Genomic DNA, 19,406 nt, shown 5'->3' on the forward strand with positions numbered 1-19,406 from the left:
CCAGGCCCCCACGTCCGCCCCACGAACCGACGTCACCGCGCCCTTCGGCGCCAAGCTGTGTCGTCGCCGTATGGGCGGGACTTCCTCTCCCGCCCCTGCTGTTTCCGACGTCGTCCGGAAGTCGGGTGCTGGTCCCGTCAGTACCGGGCCATTTGGTCGTCTCACATCGCGCGGGTCCCTGCTCTTCCTCCTTAGGCGACCCCCGGGCATCACCGCCGGCCCCCGACGAAGTGCACGTCGGGGATCCCGTTGCCCTCGGCTCTCGTCTTCGGCTTGGCTCCCGCCCTGCTTCCCTGCCGAGCTTACCTGCTCCGCACGGGGCCGTGTGCCGGCTGCCCATGGCGGGGGCCGCTCCGACCACGGCCTTTGGGCAGGCGGTTATTGGCCCTCCGGGCTCGGGGAAGACCACGTACTGCCTGGGCATGAGTGAGTTCCTGCGCGCGCTGGGCCGGCGTGTGGCGGTGGTGAACCTGGACCCGGCCAATGAGGGGCTGCCGTACGAGTGCGCCGTGGACGTGGGCGAGCTGGTGGGGCTGGGCGACGTGATGGACGCGCTGCAGCTGGGGCCCAACGGCGGCCTGCTGTACTGCATGGAGTACCTGGAGGCCAACCTGGACTGGTTGCGTGCCAAGCTCGACCCCCTCCGCGGCCACTACTTCCTCTTCGACTGCCCTGGCCAGGTGGAGCTCTGCACGCACCACGGAGCCCTGCGCAGCATCTTCTCCCAGATGGCGCAGTGGGACCTCAGGGTGCGTCTGGGGACGGGCAGGCCCATTTTGCAGATGGAGGAACTGAGACAGGGAGGAGAACAGATGCCACGCCCCCATGTCCCACAGCGAGGTAGGGGCCGAGACGCTTTGGAGTAAAACAGATGTGAGTTTGAATCCTGGCTCTGCCACTGACTCTCTGTGTGGTCCTGGGCAAGTCAGTTTATCTCTCAACCTCAGTTTTCTCATCTGTAAAATGGATGTGTCAGTACCCAATTTGGGATTATTGGGAGTATGGAAGTAGTTATGTGGAAAGTGGTATGGTAATTGTTGTTGTGACTTGTGGGCAAAAGAAAGTGAAAGAATAGAGTCAGGTGCAGTGTGAATTGAACCAGTTGCCCACTGGGAGGCTCAGTGCAAGGCATCTTGTAGGAAAAGATGCCCCACATCTCCTGGAATAAGGAAATGACTATGACTATTAGAATGAAACAGAAGCAGGAAAAAACTAATGGGAAGACTTTCCCTTTGCCCTCAGAAGTCCCCAGTCTGATGGGGGAGACATAGGCCCTAATGTTCCCTGCCTCCCCAGGCCAGTCTCACCCTGTCTCTTCCTTCCCTCCCAGCTGACTGCTGTCCACCTGGTGGATTCTCACTATTGCACAGACCCTGCCAAGTTCATTTCGGTACTGTGTACCTCCCTGGCCACCATGCTGCATGTGGAGCTGCCCCATGTCAATCTCCTCTCCAAGATGGACCTCATTGAACACTATGGGAAGCTGGGTAAGAGATCCTGTTCTGACAGGCAAAAAGTAGGGCAGCGGCTGGGCTGGAGTGAAGCAGAGATCTCAGCTGAAGGAAGCTGCTTCCAGGGACCATGCATGGCCTGATGATAGTAGCCACAGTCAGGTCTGACCCCTGCGTATTTATTTTGTGGCACTGTGTGCCAGATACTGTTCTGGGTTTTGGGGACAAGAGAGCTACAGATGATGATATGTATTATGAAGGAATTAGAAGAAAGTGATGGGATAGTGAGTGGTTGGGAGTGAGGGGAGTGAACAGTACCATCTGAGCTGAGACCAGAATAGTGAGAAGGAGCCAGCCAAGGCAGAACTGTTCCTAGGCAGAGGGACCAATAGGGGTCCCTATTTCCCTAATCCTTAAGGAAAGAGTTTTGTTTGTTGTTTGTTGGTGGGTTGTTGTTGTTGTTCTTTGCCATTTCACCTGAACCACAATATTTTTTTTTTAATTATTTTTTTGGCTGCGTTGGGTCTTCTTTGCTGCGCACGGGCTTTCTCTAGTTGCGGCGAGCAGAGGCTATTCTTTGTTGCGGTGCGCGGGCTCCTCATTGCGGTGGCTTCTGTTGTTGCAGAGCACAAGCTCTAGGCACGCGGGTTTCAGTAGTTGCAGCATGCGGGCTCAGTAGTTGTGGCTCGCGGCTCTAGAGCACAGGCTCAGTAGTTGTGGCGCACGGGCTTAGTTGCTCTGCGGCATGTGGGATCTTCCCGGACCAGGGATCGAACCCACGCCCCCTGCATTGGCAGGCGGATTCTTAACCACTGCGCCACCAGGGAAGTCCCGGGAAAGAGCTTTTTGTGTTCAAGGAAAAGGGGGTGGGGAGTGAAGGGAGCCCAGGGTAGCTGAGATAGTGCCCAGGGGAAGGGTGGTAGGAAACGAGGTCAGAGAGGTGGGCAGAGGCTAGAACCTGTACTGCTGAAACACAGAGGAAAGCCATTGATGAATATGAAGCAAGGGAACACCATGAACTAAAAAGGCCCTTCTGGCTACTTTGTGAATTGAAAGGGGCAAGAATGAAAACAGAGGTCCTGTAGGAGGTGTTTGCAGCAGCCCAGGCAGTGGTAGTGGGAATGGAGAGAAGTAGATAGATTCAAAACTTACTCAAGAAATAGGATTTGCTGGTGGATTGGATGTGGAGACAGAGGAATTAAGGATGACTCTCAGGTTTCTGACTGAACCAGTGGACAGATAAAGGTGCCATTTGTCAAGGTGGGAAAGACTGAGAGAGAAGTAGGCTGGCATGAGGCGGGGACGTTGCCTAGGGGTCTATGGCCAACATTTTTTTCCTGCAAAATTAGTGCCCTGCTGACTGGGGCATTAGTTCCCTAAATAGCATCTTCAGCCACAAAGGAACCTAGAGAAGAATAGCTGAAATGACCAGCAGTGAGCAGGAGGGAGGTTGTAGGGAGAGTGAAGTGTCAGGGCCTTGTCCAGGGAGGGTGACTGGCTGCCAGTTGGGACATGGAAGGATGGGGATAAAAAAGCCCCATTTTATCTATGTCCAGATTTGTGTCTTCCCAAGCCTGTCTCCCCCTTCACAGCCTGCAGCCCAGATGGCTACATGCTGGTCCTCTACATTTCTAGCTCTGACTCTTGCCAGTCATCCTCACAAGAGACTGAGGTACAAACCAGATCAGGCAATTGAGGCCCAGAGACATTACATGAATAGCCCAAGGTCAGTCACTCAGCTAGCCTTTTAACTGAGATAAAATTTAAACCAAGTGTACCTGGCTGCAGTTTCTGCATTCTCAGTGAGAAACGTACCTGTCAGGCAATCCGAGAAGTTTGTTGGAATGCCCAGCACTTCCTTCCTTGCAGGCACAGGGGTGTCGGTTTCTAATTAGAGCTGATAAGAACACAGGAAGCAGAGATCAGGGAGTGAGTCAGTCAATCCCAATAGCCTGATTCCCTCGGCTCACTTTGGAACAGACCTACTGAGTAGCCCAGCTGCTTGAGTCTTCCAGGCAGAAGTGGACAGTGCAGAGGCCCACTTTCCTTCTCTTAGTGCAAAGTTTGTATTCATAGAACTGAGTCAGGGACCTCTGAGTCATCTAGTCTAATCTTCTCATTTTACACTAAGAAGGAACTGACCTGGAAAGGGAAAGTGATTTTCCTAAGAGGCCATCCTGCTAGATAGAGCACTAGATAGTGTGCCAGGTCCTGGGAGCTCTGCCTGGCTATGAGCTTTTTGAGGCAGGGACCAAGCACTATTATTGGTACATGTTCTACCTTACTACCACTGATCAAGCACTTCTCTGAACCAGACACTGGGGTTTATAGCCCTTAATCCTCACAGTAGCCCCATGAGGTGGGTAACTGCCCATAGAGCTAGTAAATGGCAGAGCCAACAAGTGAAATCAAGTATTTTCTTCTTAATAAGTTCATTTCACTGCCTCAGCAAATGTTTGTTGAATGAATGAATGAATGAGTGAGTGAGTGAGTGAGTGAATGAAGGCAAAGGAAGAAGGAAAAAAATAATGGTCCCTGTCCTCAAGTCTTTAGCCTGATGCCAGTTGCTCCTGAACACCAGTTTCTCTTCTTTTTATTTTCTTTCTAATTAAAGTATAGTTGATATACAATGTTGTATTAAGTTCTGCTGTACAGCAGAGTGACTCAGTTATACATATATATACATTCTTTTTTTATATTCTTTTCCATTATGGTTTATCATAGGATATTGACTGTCGTTCCCTGTGCTAACCAGTTTCTCTTCTTAGCCTTCAACCTGGACTACTACACAGAGGTCCTGGACCTCTCCTACCTGCTTGACCACCTGGCTTCTGATCCTTTCTTCCGCCACTACCGTCAGCTCAATGAGAAACTGGTGCAGCTCATCGAAGACTACAGCCTGGTCTCCTTCATCCCTCTCAACATCCAGGTACAAACACACCTCATTTTATTGTACTTTGCTTTATCATGCTTCACAGATACTGCTTTTTTTTTTTTTTTTTTTTTTTTAACCAGTTATAGGCTTGTGGCAACCCTGCATTGAACCAAGTACATGTTCCAACAGCATTTGCTCACTTTATGTCTCTGTGTTACATTTTGATAATTTTCACAATATTTCAAACTTCTTCATTATTATTATATTTGTTATGATGATCTATGATCAGTGATCTTTGATGTTACTATTATAATTGTCTGGGGCACCATCGACTGCACCCATATAAGACGGCGAACTTGGGAATTCCCTGACGGTCCAGTGGGCAGGACTCTGTGCTTTCACTGCTGAGGGCACAGGTTTTTTTTCTTTGTTTTGAGGACACAGGTTTGATTCCTGGTTAGGGAACTAAGATCCCGCAAGCCACATGGCGTGGCCGAAAAAAAAAAGAAGGTGAACTTAATCCACAAATGTGTGTGTTTTGACTGCTCCACTGACTGGCTGTTCCCCCATCTCTCCCTCTCCACCAGCCTCCTTATTCCCTAACACTCCCTAAAACACAACAATGTGGAAATTAGACCAATTAAACCTACAACGGACTCTAAGTGTTCATGTGAAAGGAAGAGCTTCACATCTCTCACTGTTTTTGTTTTTTTTTTTTTTGGCCATGCAGCATGCTGGATTTTAGTTCCCCAACCAGGGGTCGAACCCATGCCCCATGCAATGGAAGCAGAGTCTTAACCACTGGACCGCCAGGGAAGTCCCATGCCTCTCACTTTAAAAGCTAGAAATGATTAAGCTTAGTGAGGAAGGCATGTTGAAAAGCCAAGATAGGCCAAAAGCTAGGCCTCTTGTGCCAAACAGTTAACCAAGGTGTGAATGCAAAGGAAGAGTTCTTGAAGGAAATGAAAAGTGCTACTCCAGTGAACACAGGAATGATAAGAAAGCAAAACAGCCTTATTGCTGATATGGAGAAAGTTTTAGTGGTCTGGATACATCAAACCAGCCACAGCATTTCTTTAAGCCAAAGCCTAATTCAGAGCAAGGCCATAACTCTCTTCAGTTCTATGAAGGCTGAAAGACATGAGGAAGCTGCAGAAGAAAAGTTTGAAGCTAGCAGAGGTTGGTTCATGAGGTTTAAGAAAAGAAGCCATCCCCATAGCATAAAAGTGCAAGGTGAAGCAGCAAGTGCTGGTGTAGAAGCTGCAGCAAATTATCCAGAAGATCTAGCTAAGATCATTAATGAAGGTGGCTACACTGGGAACTCCCTGGCGGTCCAGTGGTTAGGACTCTGCGCTCACTGCTGAGGGCCTGGGGTTCAATCCCTGGTTGGGGCACTAAGATCCCACAAGTGGCCGGTGTGGCCAAAAAAAAAAGGTGGCTGTAGTAAACAACAGATTCTCAATGTAGACAAAACAGCCTTATACTGGAAAAAGATGCCATCTAGGACTTTCATAGCTAGAGAGAAGTCAGTGCCTGGCTTCAAGGCTTCAAAGGATAGGCTGACTCTCTTTTTAGGGGCTAATGCATCTGGTGACTTTAAGTTGAAGCCAGTGCTCATTTACGATTCCGAAAATCCTAGGGCCCTTAAGAATTCTGTGAAATTTACTCTGCCTGTGCTCTATAAATGGAACAACAAAGCCTGGATGACAGTACATCTGTTTACAACATAGTTTACTAAATATTTTAAGCCCACTATTGAGACCTGCTGCTCAGAAAAAAAGATTCTTTTCAAAATATTACTGCTCATTGACAATGCACCTGGTCATCTAAGAGCTGTGATAGAGATGTTGTTTTCATGCCTGCTAACACAACACCCATTCTGCAGCCCGTGGATCAAGGAGTCATTTTGACTTTCAAGTCTTAGTATTTAAGAAATACATTTCTTAAGGCTGTAGCTGCCATAGATAGTGATTCCTCTCATGGATCTGGGTGAAGTAAATTGAAAACCTTCTGGAAAGGATTCACCATTCTAGATGCCATTAAGAACATTCGTGATTCTTGGGAAGGGGTCAAAATATCAGTATTAACAGGAGTTTGGAAGAAGTTGCGTCCAACCCTCGTGGATGACTTTGAGGACTTCAAGACTTCAGTGGAGGAAGTAACTGCAGATGTGGTGGAAATAGCAAGAGAACTAGAATTAGAAGTGAAGCCTAAAGACACTGAATTGCTGCAGTCTCATAATACAACTTTTTGGATAAGGAGTTGCTTCTTATGAATGAGCAAAGAAAGTGGTTTCTTGAGATGGAATCTACTCCTGGTGAAGATGCTGTGAAGGATGTTGAAATGGCAGCAAAGGATTTAGAATATTATGTAAACTTAGTTGAAATAGTAGCAGCAGGATTTGAGAGGATTGACTCCAATTTTGAAAGAAGTTCTACTGTGGGTAAACTGCTATCAAACAGCATCGCATGCTACAGAGACATCGTTCGTGAAAGGAAGAGTCAGTTGATGCAGCAAACTTCATTGTTGTCTTATTTTAAGACATTACCACAGCAACACCACCCTGATCAGTCAGCAGCTATCACCACGGAGGCAAGACCCTCAACCAGCGAAAAGATTACGACTCACCGAAGGCTCAGATGATGGTCAGCATTTTTTAGCAATAAAGTCCTTTTTTTTGCGCGTGGGCTTTCTCTGGCTGTGGCAAGCGGGAGGTACTCTTCGTTGCGGTGCGCGGGATTCTCACTGCAGTGGCTTCTCTTGTTGCGGAGCATGGGCTCTAGGCGCCCCGGCTCAGTAGTTGTGGCTCACAAGCTCAGTAGTTGTGGCTCGCAGGCTCTAGAGTGCAGGCTCAGTAGTTGTGGCACATGGGTTTAGTTGCTCCACAGCATGTGGGATCTTGCTGGACCAGGGCTCGAACCCATGTCCCCTGCATTGGCAGGCGGATTCTTAACCACTGTGCCACCAGGGAAGTCCCAGCAATAAAGTACTTTTAAATTAAGGTACATACATTGTTTTTTTGGGCATAATGCTATTGACTATATGCTTAATAGACTACAGTATAGTGTAAACATGACTTTTATATGCACTGGGAGACCAAAAAATCCGTGTGACTCACTTTATCATGAAATGTGCTTTACCTTGGTGCTCTGGAACCCAACCCACAGTATCTCCGAGGTGTGCCTGTACTGGGCACTAAGAGGCCTCGTCCCTTGGCTATTGGCTCTGCAGTGCCTGGGAGCACACCAGGCTACGTGTCCAGGAGGCTTTGAGGCCTCAAACAATGGTCTTTGTCCTGGGTCCAACAATCATTCAGTCTCCTTGGTTTCGAGACCAGTGGTGGGCAGGATTCCAGTAAAGAGGGTAGACCAAATTTTGGCCCTATCTGTTCTGTTTTTTTGTTTTTTAATTTATTTGTTTTTGGCTGTGTTGGCTCTTCGCTGCTGCACACGGGCATTCTTTAGTTGCGGGCTACTCTTCGTTGTGGAGCACGAGCTCTAGGCATGTGGGATTCAGTAGTTGTGGCACACGGCCTTCAGTAGTTGTGGCTCACGGGCTCTAGAGCGCAGGCTCAGTAGTTGTGGCGCACGGGCTTAGTTGCTCCACGGCATGTGGGATCTTCCCGGACCAGGGATTGAACCCGTGTCCCCTGCATTGGCAGGCAGATTCTTAACCACTGTGCCACCAGGGAAGCCCCCCTGTTGTTTTGCTGGGTTCTCTCTACACATGTTCCCTCCTCAGTGTGAAAAAGGATGAGTTCAGAAAGTCATTAGCAAGGGACTTGACCAAGGCCAGGGACAAGTCTTTCAGCCTCCTTCAAGATGGGCAACTGCCTGTTGACTTTGCAAAGTAGTACCCAACCCTTGTGCCTCTCACCTTGCACCCTGCAAAGGTAACCTGGGAGACAAAGGTGCGTGTTAGATTCCTTTCTGCTGGGGGTGAACTTAAGGGAGCTTGTCTCTTCTCTGTTTAATGCCACACTTTTCTCCACTAAAACGAGGAGGTGAAACCTATAATATGAATCATACAGTTACACTTATTGAAGACTTTCTGTGCTAGGCATTGTGCTGAGGACTGTACATGCATTATTTTGATCTCTCTTTCCCATGATGTGATGTAGGGACCATTCTTACCACTTTTATGTGGACGAACAAATAAGTTACATGCATATTTATCGGGTGCCTACTGTTAGATAGGTTCTGCGCCAGCCACTGGGGATGCCTGGACAAACAAGTTCCCGACCTCAAGGGGTGCACAGTCAAGTAGGAGAGGCAGATGAGTTAATAACTTGCTAATAGTAAGATGGTAAGGATCATAGCTACAGTGGGGATAAACCCAGGGGACTGCGGGTGTGCGTAGAGGGGCTTATCTGTTCTAATTTGGGTGGGTTGGTAGTCAGGAAAGATGAGGTGTAGCCGGGCCTCTGGGCACATGTAGAAGTACTCCAGGCCAAGGGAGCTGCATGGACAGAGGCTTCATGAGGCAAGATCAAGGGGGGTGTTTGGAGACTGCAGTCGGTTTGGTACAACCTCAATTCCACATACCCCTATTTCACTCAGAGCTGTTTCTCTCCTCCCTGCCCAGGACAAGGAGAGTTTCCAGCGGGTCCTGCAGGCTGTGGATAAAGCCAATGGCTACTGCTTTGGGGTCCAGGAGCAGCGGAGCCTGGAGGCTGTGATGTCTGCCGCGGTGGGAGCTGACTTCCACTTCTCCTCGTATCCTTGCTCGCTAGCCTCCGCCACAGCCAAGAGCGGGAGGCCAGGGGCTCAGGAATGGCCATGGCTGCCCTTGCAGATGACTGATTTCATGTTGACCAGTGGGCTCCCTGGTAACTGGTCCCTTGGAAGGCTTCAGGGTTGTTTGTACCTGAGGACAAGGGAGGCTGTTGATCGGAAGGAGCAACAAATACAGAGGCCCAGATATGAGAGAGCACTGGTCACTTCGGAGAGATGCAAGGGATTCGGTTTGCCTGGCGTCTTGAGTGTGAAGGGGAAAGGGAGATGCAGTGGGAAGGGGAGGTAGGCGATGGAGGAGTGTGGACTTAGGCCGTGGGTGGCCAGTGGGAACCAGCATACTATTGTTGAGCGGAGCATGACGCAATCAGATGTACATTCTTGAAAAGCACCTCCAAGTGTGGAAAATGCATTTAAGGGATGTGATTGGGAGCAGGAGAGTCTTTACAGTCTCCAGGTGAGATGGGATGCAACATTAGTAGTGACAATAGCAAAAAGGGTGTGGACTGGAAAAATGTGAAGGAGACAGATAGCTAGAGCTCGTGACCAGGTGGTTATGGGATAGAAGGAGGTGAAGCAGAAGTTAGACTCCCAGGTTTCTGGTTTAGTCAGTGGTAGGGGGTGGTTGTAGTCACTGAGGCAAGAAAAGGAAGAGGAGAGGGCAGGTTTGTCACGTGGGTGGCAGGGATGGGAACTGGCAGCTGTGCTGTGTTTGAGGGGGCCATGGGATGTATTGGAACTTCAGTCTCCCTGGTTGTAGAATCTCAAGTTCTGACGCCGGAGTCCTCTAGTATAAGAGCCATGGTGGCCAATCTAGCCATAGTCAGACCCCAGACCCAGGCCTCAGGTCGGCCAGCCTCACACAGCTCCATGGGCAGTGTCATGGTCTTTTCCTGTGTGACTCTGATTGATGTCCTTCCTGCCCCACTTTCCTGCTATTCCAGAGAGAGCTAGAAGGCACCCTATAGCCCAAGCAGAAAGTTGTTGTTTTCTTTGAGCTTCCTGAGTTCCCTCCTCTAGCTGAAGCAGAGAAGTCATTTGCTGAGCACCTGCCATGTGCCAGTTGCCATGCTGGCGCTTTATATTCATTGTCTCATTTGACAGAGTTCCTCACAGCTCTGTATTACAGATGAGAAAAACAAGTGGCAAAATCAGGGTTTAACCCCACAGCCTGGCTCCAGAGCACGTGCCACAACACAGAGCTGGAGGGTTAGTGCTCTCTGCTTCTCTGCTTCTCTGCAGTGTGGGCAAGAGGCAAATAGAGGAGCATTTGGGTCTGGTTACTTGGAGGGACTTCTCAGACCCAATATTTCCCTGTTGCCTGAAGCTCTAATTATGAGGAAGGGAGTGGGATGGGAGGAACCTCCAGACGCAGCTAGAGGGCACACATCACAGAGGTCAGATCCTACCCAGACCAGTTCTCCATCCTTGCCTATGCTATCAGCCTTGATGAGCCCTCCATCAGCACCCTGGGCCTGCAGGAGAAGTACCTGGCGCCCTCAGAGCAGTCAGTGGAGCAGGAGGCCATGCAGCTATAGCAACAAGCTGAGCTCTGGAGAACAAGACACACGACCCAGCGCTGGGGAGAGTGGCAGCTCCCAGTGAGCAGCGGACAGCTCAGTGGCCTGCAGATCCAAGGGCAGCCCTCCCAGCCAGAGCTGGGAGACTGGCGAGGGCATACTCAGCCTTGCAGAGGACTTCTGGCCAAAAGCCACACATGTAGCCAAGCAGAGCACCAGTCACAGCCTCATGAACTCTGGGCGCTGCCACCAGGGATTCAGCACTGGTCCCACTCGGGCTGTGATGGAATGTGCTACAATGCAAGAGTTTATCTTCTACATTTTGTGGCTTCCAAACTTCCTTCAATCATCCAGGCCGAGTGAGTTGGGAATATCGGAATGTCCCCTTTCCTCAGAAGAGTCCTATTTCTTCATACTACAGGGCAGTGTTTCCCCCAAAGCACGGGATCATACTAGAGGGTTGACTCTCAGTCCTCAGTTATGCTCTTTGGTTAATCCTTAGTTTTAACAGTGAACCTCAAACTTGAGGTCTCACAGACAACACTTCCTAGCAGATCTTGTAACGTTTTATTTTCATTGTCTTTATGTCATGGTTTTATTGTTTTTTGAGGTTAAGTGTTAACTAGTTTTCCATTTATATTAGTGATTAAAAGTTGACTTTAAAATGAAATTATTTATACAAAATGAGTTGCTTAAAGGAAAATATCAGTATATAATCGTATCATGAGGGCTGTGGGGAAAGTCAAGCCGGCTTGAAGTTGGAAATACTGGTGTTTGCTTCCTTTGCTCTTCTTGCAACTGGTTGGATGCAATTCACATTTTCAACCAGTAGGTAGCATCCCAGGCTTATTTTTTAATTTTAATTTTTTTTTTTTCCCGGCTGTAGCCTGGAGGCAGAAGGGGACAGATGGCTGTCGTGCCAGTAGTCTTATTTGCAGACACTCAGTGCTGTTAATACATGGGAAGGGCTTAGCATTTCACAAAGAGCTTCCACACACACACTCCTCATGTGGCTTTCACAGCAGCTCCTAGGGACATAGACAAGATGGGGAATAGTACTAAGCCCCACTTTACTGTGAGGAAACAGAAAGATGAGGAGTTTGAACTTCAGTCAGCCTGTCTCTCTCATAGCTCACTTTGCTGAATACTTAATGGTGAAAAGTCAGGGCCCTCCTCCCACAGGGTTTATAACCAATCAGGAGAAAGAATTTAGACACCTGTAGGGTATTAACTGAATCATAAATCAGGGGGAAGATAGATGACTGGTGGTTCGGACAGTTGGAGAATTCAATTTAGGAAAACTGTTCTGAAGCAGCATTGAGATGGGGGTGACTGGGCTTTGCTTCTCACATTTGGTCACCAGAGCAGAAGGCAGAAGAGTTAGGGGCTGTGAGGAGGCCCCTCGGGCTGGAACAGTGTGAAAGCAGCCGACCCCCGCTCCCACGCCTGGCGGGACAGGGGATGATAACTGGGTGCTCCTTCCCCCGACTCTCATCTAAGGAGTTCAAAGCACCTCATCCCTATTGACACTGTACACGGTGGGGAGTGTCAACAGTGCAAGCCAGGGAAACTGAGGCCAGGAGGCACTGACTGGGGCTGGCTGTGAGTCACCTATGGGGCCTGGAGCCCAGGAATAATGACACCCAGGCTGCTGGACAGATCCCTCATCAGTTAGGGCATGAGGGTGGGTGCTGTGTTTTTGAAAGTAATACCAGTAGCTGTGGTCATGGGTTTTGATGCTTACCCCATCCTGGAGGCCCCAGCTATCACCAAAGCACACCAGCTGGAAGGAAGCATCATTTAGAACTTTATGGCCTCATATGCAAGCACCCTGAGCATGCATTCTCTGCAGTCATCAAGTGAAGAAGGATGGACAAATTCCAAACTTTATTTTCAGGCCTTGGTGTGACAACAAGGGTGTTTTCTCCTCTAGTAAATGGAGCTCTGTCCACTTCCCACTGATAGCAACGTGATTTTCTATCCCCCCTGTCATGATTGGGAGGGGATAGCACAGTGCAGAAAAGCAGAGGTGTCTGGGTTCCAGGTGAGGTCTGTTCAGCATGAAGTGTGTAGGGTAAGAGAAAGACCATCCTCGATTTGTCAGCATATGACGACTGTCCTTAAGATTTCTTTTTTTCCTGATAGAAAAGTGAAAAGCTTGGAAAATGAAAATAAGTCACCCATGATCCCACCACAGATAAATAATTTTTAAATATTTATAATAAATTTTCTATTCAAATGTATATTTTGTGTTTTTTATTTCAAGTCTTATTTTTCTATGCGTTCAGAGGGATAGCTATAGCATTTATATACATGGGATATATTGTTAATGCTTTGTAACCTGCTTTTTTCAGTTAACATTATTTCATGTAACTAAAACTATAAGGACCTTTTTAATGTCTACCGGATAATATTCTGGAGTATGGCTATAACATTGTTTATCCAGACTCCCATGCTTAGCCTTTAAATTGTTAGCAATTTTTTTGCTATTGTAAATAGTGCTGTGATTAACATCTTTGTCTGACTCTCTGACTTTTTTTTTTTAACATCTTTATTGGAGTATAATTGCTTTACAATGGTGCGTTAGTTTCTGCTTTATAACAAAGTGAATCAGTTATACATATACATATGTTCCCATATCTCCTCCCTCTTGCGTCTCCCTCCCACCCGCCCTATCCCACCCCTCTAGGTGGTCACAAAGCACCGAGCTCACCTCCCTGTGCTATGCGGCTGCTTCCCCCTAGCTATCTATTTTACGTTTGGTCGTGTATATATGTCCATGCCACTCTGACTCTCTGACCTTTAACTTATGATAAAGTCCTAGAAATAAAATAGCTGATGTTTTCTAGGTTCTGGATTCATATTGCCAAAATGCCTCCCAGAAAAGTGCCACTTTACAACTCACAGGCACTGTCTGGAAGTGCTCTTCTCACCCCCGACCTCACTTGGCAATCGTGAACTTCCGGAGGGAGGAAACCATCCCTGAATGCTTTCCAAGGGACCTTCTTGGTCTGCTCTGCTAACCACTGACACTGGGCTATACTATGCATATCTTGGCTCTGAATTGGGGACTTCCAACAACTGGAAGATGGTGTTTGGAACCTATCAGTGACCACAGCTAATTGGAAAGGCTTCCAGCCCAGACAAAGAGGCTTAGGAGTGAGGGTGACACCCTAAAGCCCACAGAGCTGAAGCACAGACAGTCTGCCCTCAGCTGTTTCTGAAGTAGCAAAACGCTCACCCACAGCTGGCTGAGAATAGGAAGCCTGATCCCATTAGGGTCTGTGGGAAGATGAGGATCCCGTTAGGATCTGAGAGATTCTCTGTCCTTTCTCAAGGCTCCTGAGAGAGGCAGGGGAGTGACTTCCCAACACTACTAAGGCCCACCCCGTTTTTGAAAGAAGCTGGGAGGCCCAACTACCTCAAAATCCTGGAGGGAAATTCTCTATCAAGCCGAGTAGCTCCCCTCCTCCCCCTTTTCCTCTCTCTTGTCCCTGGTTGTTGAGCCCTTACCCAGCCTCGTCTGGGCTGCTCACCTCCTCTTCCTGTCCCCTTTGGAAGGAAGAGTCTCAGATTACACAGACCTCAGTGGCATCAGGCTTGCTGAGGGTAGGGGAGAGCCATATGCCTCATTTCCAACCCACTGTGTCCTCCATGTCCAGCCAGGGAGCCAACTTCCCATAGCCCCAGAAGCCCAGGTGTCAAAGGGGCTCTGAGCCTTAGTCTCTTCATAGCAAAACAAAGATGATAATATGTGTTGCTGTGAGGAATAAGGTATGAAACTGCCTGGCACATAGCAGTCATGCCACGTGCTCTTATTACTGTGTTCTGTTCTTTAGGAAGAAGCAGGAGGGGGGCACTTTTGGTCAGAAGAGCAATCTTGTTGCAAGCATCTGAAATCAGGTTTTCCCAAAAAGGCACTGGACACTTGGACATTTTGTGTGGGTGTGGGTGTGGGTGTGGGTGTGGGTGTGTAGGAATATCGTGCCTTTCTGCCTTTCTGGAAGGAGACACAGTGGCCTGCCTGACCCCAATGCCTTGGCCTAGGGTGCCCGGTTAGTTCTGAGAAGGAACCTTAACCCCAATGCCTTGCTTTCCATCACCTACTTCTGTGGATCTACAGAGCCAATTTGGACTTTGCTCTCTGAAGTAACTGCATATAAGAGAGAAGAGTAGATACCTTCTTTAGAGAATTTTAGGTTGCAAACTTTCCCCACACAACTCAAATTCTTGGGAGAGGAAAATCTTTGTAAGCCCTGGGCCTCTGTTTCCTAGGGGATAACCTGGCAGTGCAGAAAGGATGGGACTGTGGTTACTTGACTCTTTGTGAGCCCGATTTCTATGTAGAAAGCTTTGCTTTATCCCAGAACTAGCTATATGTCCATTTTCCACAGTAGAGGACCTGGCACTAACCTGGTTTCCAGGCATTTGGAGGGACAGTTTTAAAACTAAGTTTTGAGCTCCTTCCTGCACACAAAAGCGTGCTGGAGATGCTGTGGGAAGAAGGAGGAATAATGGGACAAAGTTACCATTTTTAGGGAGCTCTCTGGGGAGATAAAAAATAAACCCAGGACATAGTTGCAAACCTAGAGGTAGAATTAAGTAGGTATGAAATCATGACTGAATAAATGTATTTATATAAGTGAAAGAATTTGGCGGAAGAGATAGTGTACCCAAAGCTCTGTATGTGTTAAAGGGAAAGGGATGGTGGCTAGTCGTGTTTTGACCTGAAGATGGCTTTGAAATTTGGAAAAGTTTACAAGAAAGTGCTTGGGGCTTCCCTGGTGGCGCAGTGGTTGAGAGTCCACCTGCCGATGCAGGGGACACGGGTTCGTGCCCTGGTCTGGGAGGATCCCACATGCCATGGAGCAGCTGGGCCCGTGAGCCATGGCCGCTGAGCCTGTGCGGGAGGGGCCGCAACGGTGAGAGGCCCGCGTACCAGAAAAAAAAAAAAAAAAAAAGAAAGTGCTCAAGTGGAGAGGACAACTGGAAAGAGTGGCCACCACGAAATTTCCAGCAGAACTTGTCAATCTTACCAACTTTGCCCTCTGGGACTGATTTTTTTTAATTGAGATATAATTCACATATCATAAAATTCATTATAGAGTTTACAGTTCAGTGTTTTTTCATATATTCACAAAGTTGTGCGACTATCACCACTATTTAAATCCAGAACATTTCATCACCCCAAGAGAAACTCCATATACATTAGCAGTTGGACTGAAAAAAAAATTTTTTTTTAATTTTATTTAAGTATAGTTGATTTACAATGTTGCGTAGGACTGAAAAATTTTAAATGTCAAATTTAGGCCAGGAAAAGATGACAAGAAATGCTCACTGAGACCCCACCCTGGGTAACATTAAGAAAGCTTTAGATAGAAAAGTCTGGGACCCAGTTCAGAAGCTGGTGCCTAAGCCAGCTCACAGCTAGCTGTCTGATTTGGTGATATTCCAATCCATAGCATCTGCTTTTAAAATCTGTCAACACCAACATGCTACCTTAGGGTAGCTCATTTCTTTCCCCATAGAGGGCAACCATGAGCGGTGTAGAGGAAGTAGGCAAAAGTCAAATGCTGAGAGAAAAGAAAGAATTTCCTTTCTCAGGACCTACCCATTAAGAGGAAGTCACCAGACCTGTCCAGTAAGAGAAACCAGGTCACTTCCAGAGCTGAGGGTAAGTCACTTGCCCTCTCCCAGAGTCTCTGACTGGTTTGGAACCTTAAAACCCAACACCGTTCTGGGAAAAGAGAGGTGAAAACGAGGGACCCAGAAAGCATCAGAGTGGTCCTGCCAGCTTCCCCTGTAGAATTAGTAGCTCTGATAAGAGCCCTTTGAGTCCCATGGGTGTGACCAAACTTGGACTCTGGGGAACCTGATGAGGCTGGACTGAGTTTCCCCAATACTGTCAGGTGGAGGAGTGACCACTTGATGTCAGGCCAGTATTCTCAGGAGGCCCAGTGATCATGTAGGTCATATTTGGCAGTAAAGCTGTGCCTCAGTACTGGGCCTGATTATCCTGCTTTTGGCACAGAAATGCTGGATAAATCCTAGACTATTGATGCTGGAAGGATTAATAATGCGTAGCATGTATTGAATATGTACTATGGGCTACTTTACATGCATGTATTTGCTCAAACTTCACAGCAACTTTAAGAGGAAGGTACTATTTTTTAATCCCCAGTTCACAAATGAGGACAGAAGGTAAGCATGGTGAAAAGCCTTGGCCAAGGCAGGCTGGGAGTCAAACCCAGGCAGTTTTAACTTCACATTTTTTCGTTATAAAGCCTTTAGTCCTAGCCCCTTATGATACAGAAGGGGAAACTGAGGCCCAGGGAGGTATAATGGCTTTTCCAAGCCAGTCAGGGACACTTCCAAGCCTCCTGGTTACCAGTTCAGTGCTGCCTGGGCTCCGGAGTGTGATGGGGACACCTTGCGGGCCTTTTCCTAGCCGACCCTGCCTGCCCGGCCAGGCTCAGGCACCGCCGGTAGATCAAATGACTCAGCGGGCAGGGACTACTTTTCCGCACGACCCCGCCCTGTCCCGCTGCTCTGAGGATGCCGAGCTCTCGGGTAGGGCGGGTGGCAACTCGTCCGAGCGAAACCCGGAGAGCGTCGCCTCTGGCACCTGGCGGGGGGCGGGGGCCCCTCAGTGGCGCAGCCCGTCTCGGCGCCTGCGGGGCCGGATGGGCGGAGGGAAGACGCAATGCGCGCAGTCCGCCGCTCATTCTCCTATTGGTCAGTCGGGCCCCTGGGGCGGTACCCTGAGTGTCTCCCTCCCGTGATTGGATGACATCGGCCTCGGGCCCGCCTCCAGCCTCGGGTTGTGAAGGCCTGGCCGCGCTGGGAGGCCGCATACGTAGGCGTGTTGCAGCTGGGAGCCGGGGTGGGGGGGGGCGGGCCGGGGGAGGCGTGGAGGCGTAGGGCTCCGCCGACCAAGGCAGGACGCGCTCCTCGCGGCCCTTCCCACTCGAGTCTCCTCGTCGTCAGCCCGTTTCATTTTTGTCCCCATCTCCGAAAGCTGGAGGGCGGTCTTCTCAGACCTGGGCCAGACCTTTAAAAAGGCGGCGTCATACCCCTGCCCCAGGCCGTACTCCCCTCCGCTCAGATATAATGACTCTTTCCCGCTTTCAGATCTCAGGCGCCCAGAGCCGCTCACTGCAGCGTACCCCTCCGGCGCTGTCCTCGGACCTCACACCTGAGACTGCACTGGTTTCCTGTCCACTCAGACCTGAGCTCTTAAGCCTCCCGCCCCGCGGCCCCTGCAGAGAAGCCTCCAAGCCGTCTTTGCACTCACCTGACCCTCTCGGGAGGACCAGTTTCGGGGGACCAGACTAGACCCTGATGGAGAGAGCTGGACCCCCAGCCTCTCTCCTGGAGTCACTGGCTCCAGAGTCTTGTCTGCGGGTCACTGAGCCATCCCCATGGGAGGGTCTCTGTAACTCATACACCAAACCCTGTCTCGTCCCTCTGCAATAACTGGAAAAGACAGGAGGAGTGTCACAGGGGAACTTTATTGAGAGGAAACATGGTCACACCCAGCAGACATGCTTTCGCTCGCTTCCTTGGTCTTGCTCGCTGCATGCACACACTCTCTCTCTCTCTCTCTCTGTCTCATCTCCAGCCTCTGCCACACAACTGAGTTCTCAGCCACAAAGGTGGGATACTCCTCAATTCCTAAGATCCAGAGGCAGCAGGGGCAGGAGGGGGGCGGGGTGGGGAGGAAGTGGCCAGGTTCAGGGGTGGGGTCGGGGGGCGGCGGAGGTGCAGAGAGCAGGGCTGGGTGGAATGACCAGTGGCCAGGAGCACCTGAAAGCTGCAGGAAGCATGGAATCCTCTGGCTCCAGGCGGCCTCAGCTCTGCTGGTTCCGCTCTGTGGAGCCTTTCTGAGCTGCGGCAGAGCATTTGGGGAGAAGGGTTGGGCCTCCCACCCCGTACAAGTCCTCTCTGCCAGGAGTGGGGGACGAGCGGGCAGGGCAGGGAGGGCAGCGGGCACGGCTCAGCTCTGGGGCTCCTCGGGAGCCTCGCACCCCTCTTCCCCGGCGTTGTCGGCCGTCCACAGCGTCAGGTTGTCCCGCAGCAGCTGCATGATGAGGGTGCTGTCTTTGTAGGAGTCCTCGCTGAGGGTGTGCAGGTCAGCCATGGCTTCGTCGAAGGTGGTCTTGGCCAGCGAGATGGCCGCCTCGGGGCTGTTGGCGATCTCATAGTGGAAGACGGAAAAGTTCAGGGCCAGGCCCAAGCGGATGGGGTTGGTGGGCGGCATCTCCTTCTTGCTGATGTCCATGGCATCCTGGTAGGCTGAGCGGGCTGAGTCAATGATGCGCTTCTTGTCATCACCGGTGGCCACCTCAGCCAGGTACCGGTAGTAGTCGCCCTTCATTTTCAGGTAGAAGACCCGACTTTCGGCGTCACCGGCCTCCTTGATGAGATGGCTGGCCAGCAAGCCCAACACCGTGTTGCATACGCCCCGGAGCTCTGTCTCCACCTTCTCCCGGTACTCTCGCACCTCAGGGCCCTTCTCTTCTGAGCCCTCCTCGTTGCCCTTCTGCTCGATACTGGTCAGGACTCTCCACGCGGCCCGCTGGCCACCCACCACATTCTTGTAGGCCACTGAGAGCAGGTTGCGCTCTTCGCAGGTTAGCTCCTCACCCTTTTCCACGGCGCTCTTCATGAAGGCTGCCATGTCCTCATAGCGTTCAGCCTGCTCGGCCAACTTGGACTTCTGGATCAGGCTGGCTCTCTCCATGGCTCTGGGGACAGACAGGCGGCAGGCTAACTGGCTGCCTCGGAACAGATGCCGGGTTCTGTGCCTCTTCTGCTCCCGGCCTGC

General features: G+C 49.9%; 2 protein-coding genes across 3 annotated transcripts; one reads left to right on the forward strand and one right to left on the reverse strand.

Moving 5' to 3' along the window:
- The first annotated feature begins 59 nt into the window (after positions 1 to 59).
- GPN2 (GPN-loop GTPase 2) lies at positions 60 to 12,822 on the forward strand. Of its 2 annotated transcripts, none has more exons than XM_004266627.3 (5): positions 60 to 749; positions 1,331 to 1,487; positions 4,220 to 4,380; positions 8,911 to 9,041; positions 10,525 to 12,822. In XM_004266627.3, exons 1-5 carry the CDS (start codon positions 339 to 341, stop codon positions 10,595 to 10,597), a joined length of 933 nt encoding a protein of 310 aa, XP_004266675.1. In that variant the 5' UTR covers positions 60 to 338; the 3' UTR covers positions 10,598 to 12,822. The 2 variants fall into 2 exon arrangements, with proteins under 2 accessions (XP_004266675.1, XP_033278379.1); XM_033422488.2 differs by having other exon boundaries at positions 60 to 680.
- A 5,249-nt stretch (positions 12,823 to 18,071) lies between these two features.
- On the reverse strand, positions 18,072 to 19,406 carry SFN (stratifin). Its single transcript, XM_004266628.3, has one exon. The coding sequence runs from the start codon at positions 19,320 to 19,322 to the stop codon at positions 18,576 to 18,578; it is 747 nt and encodes a 248-aa protein (XP_004266676.1). The 5' UTR covers positions 19,323 to 19,406; the 3' UTR covers positions 18,072 to 18,575.

The sequence above is a fragment of the Orcinus orca genome, chromosome 1, assembly GCF_937001465.1.
Source record: "Orcinus orca chromosome 1, mOrcOrc1.1, whole genome shotgun sequence".
NCBI lineage: Eukaryota > Metazoa > Chordata > Mammalia > Artiodactyla > Delphinidae > Orcinus > Orcinus orca.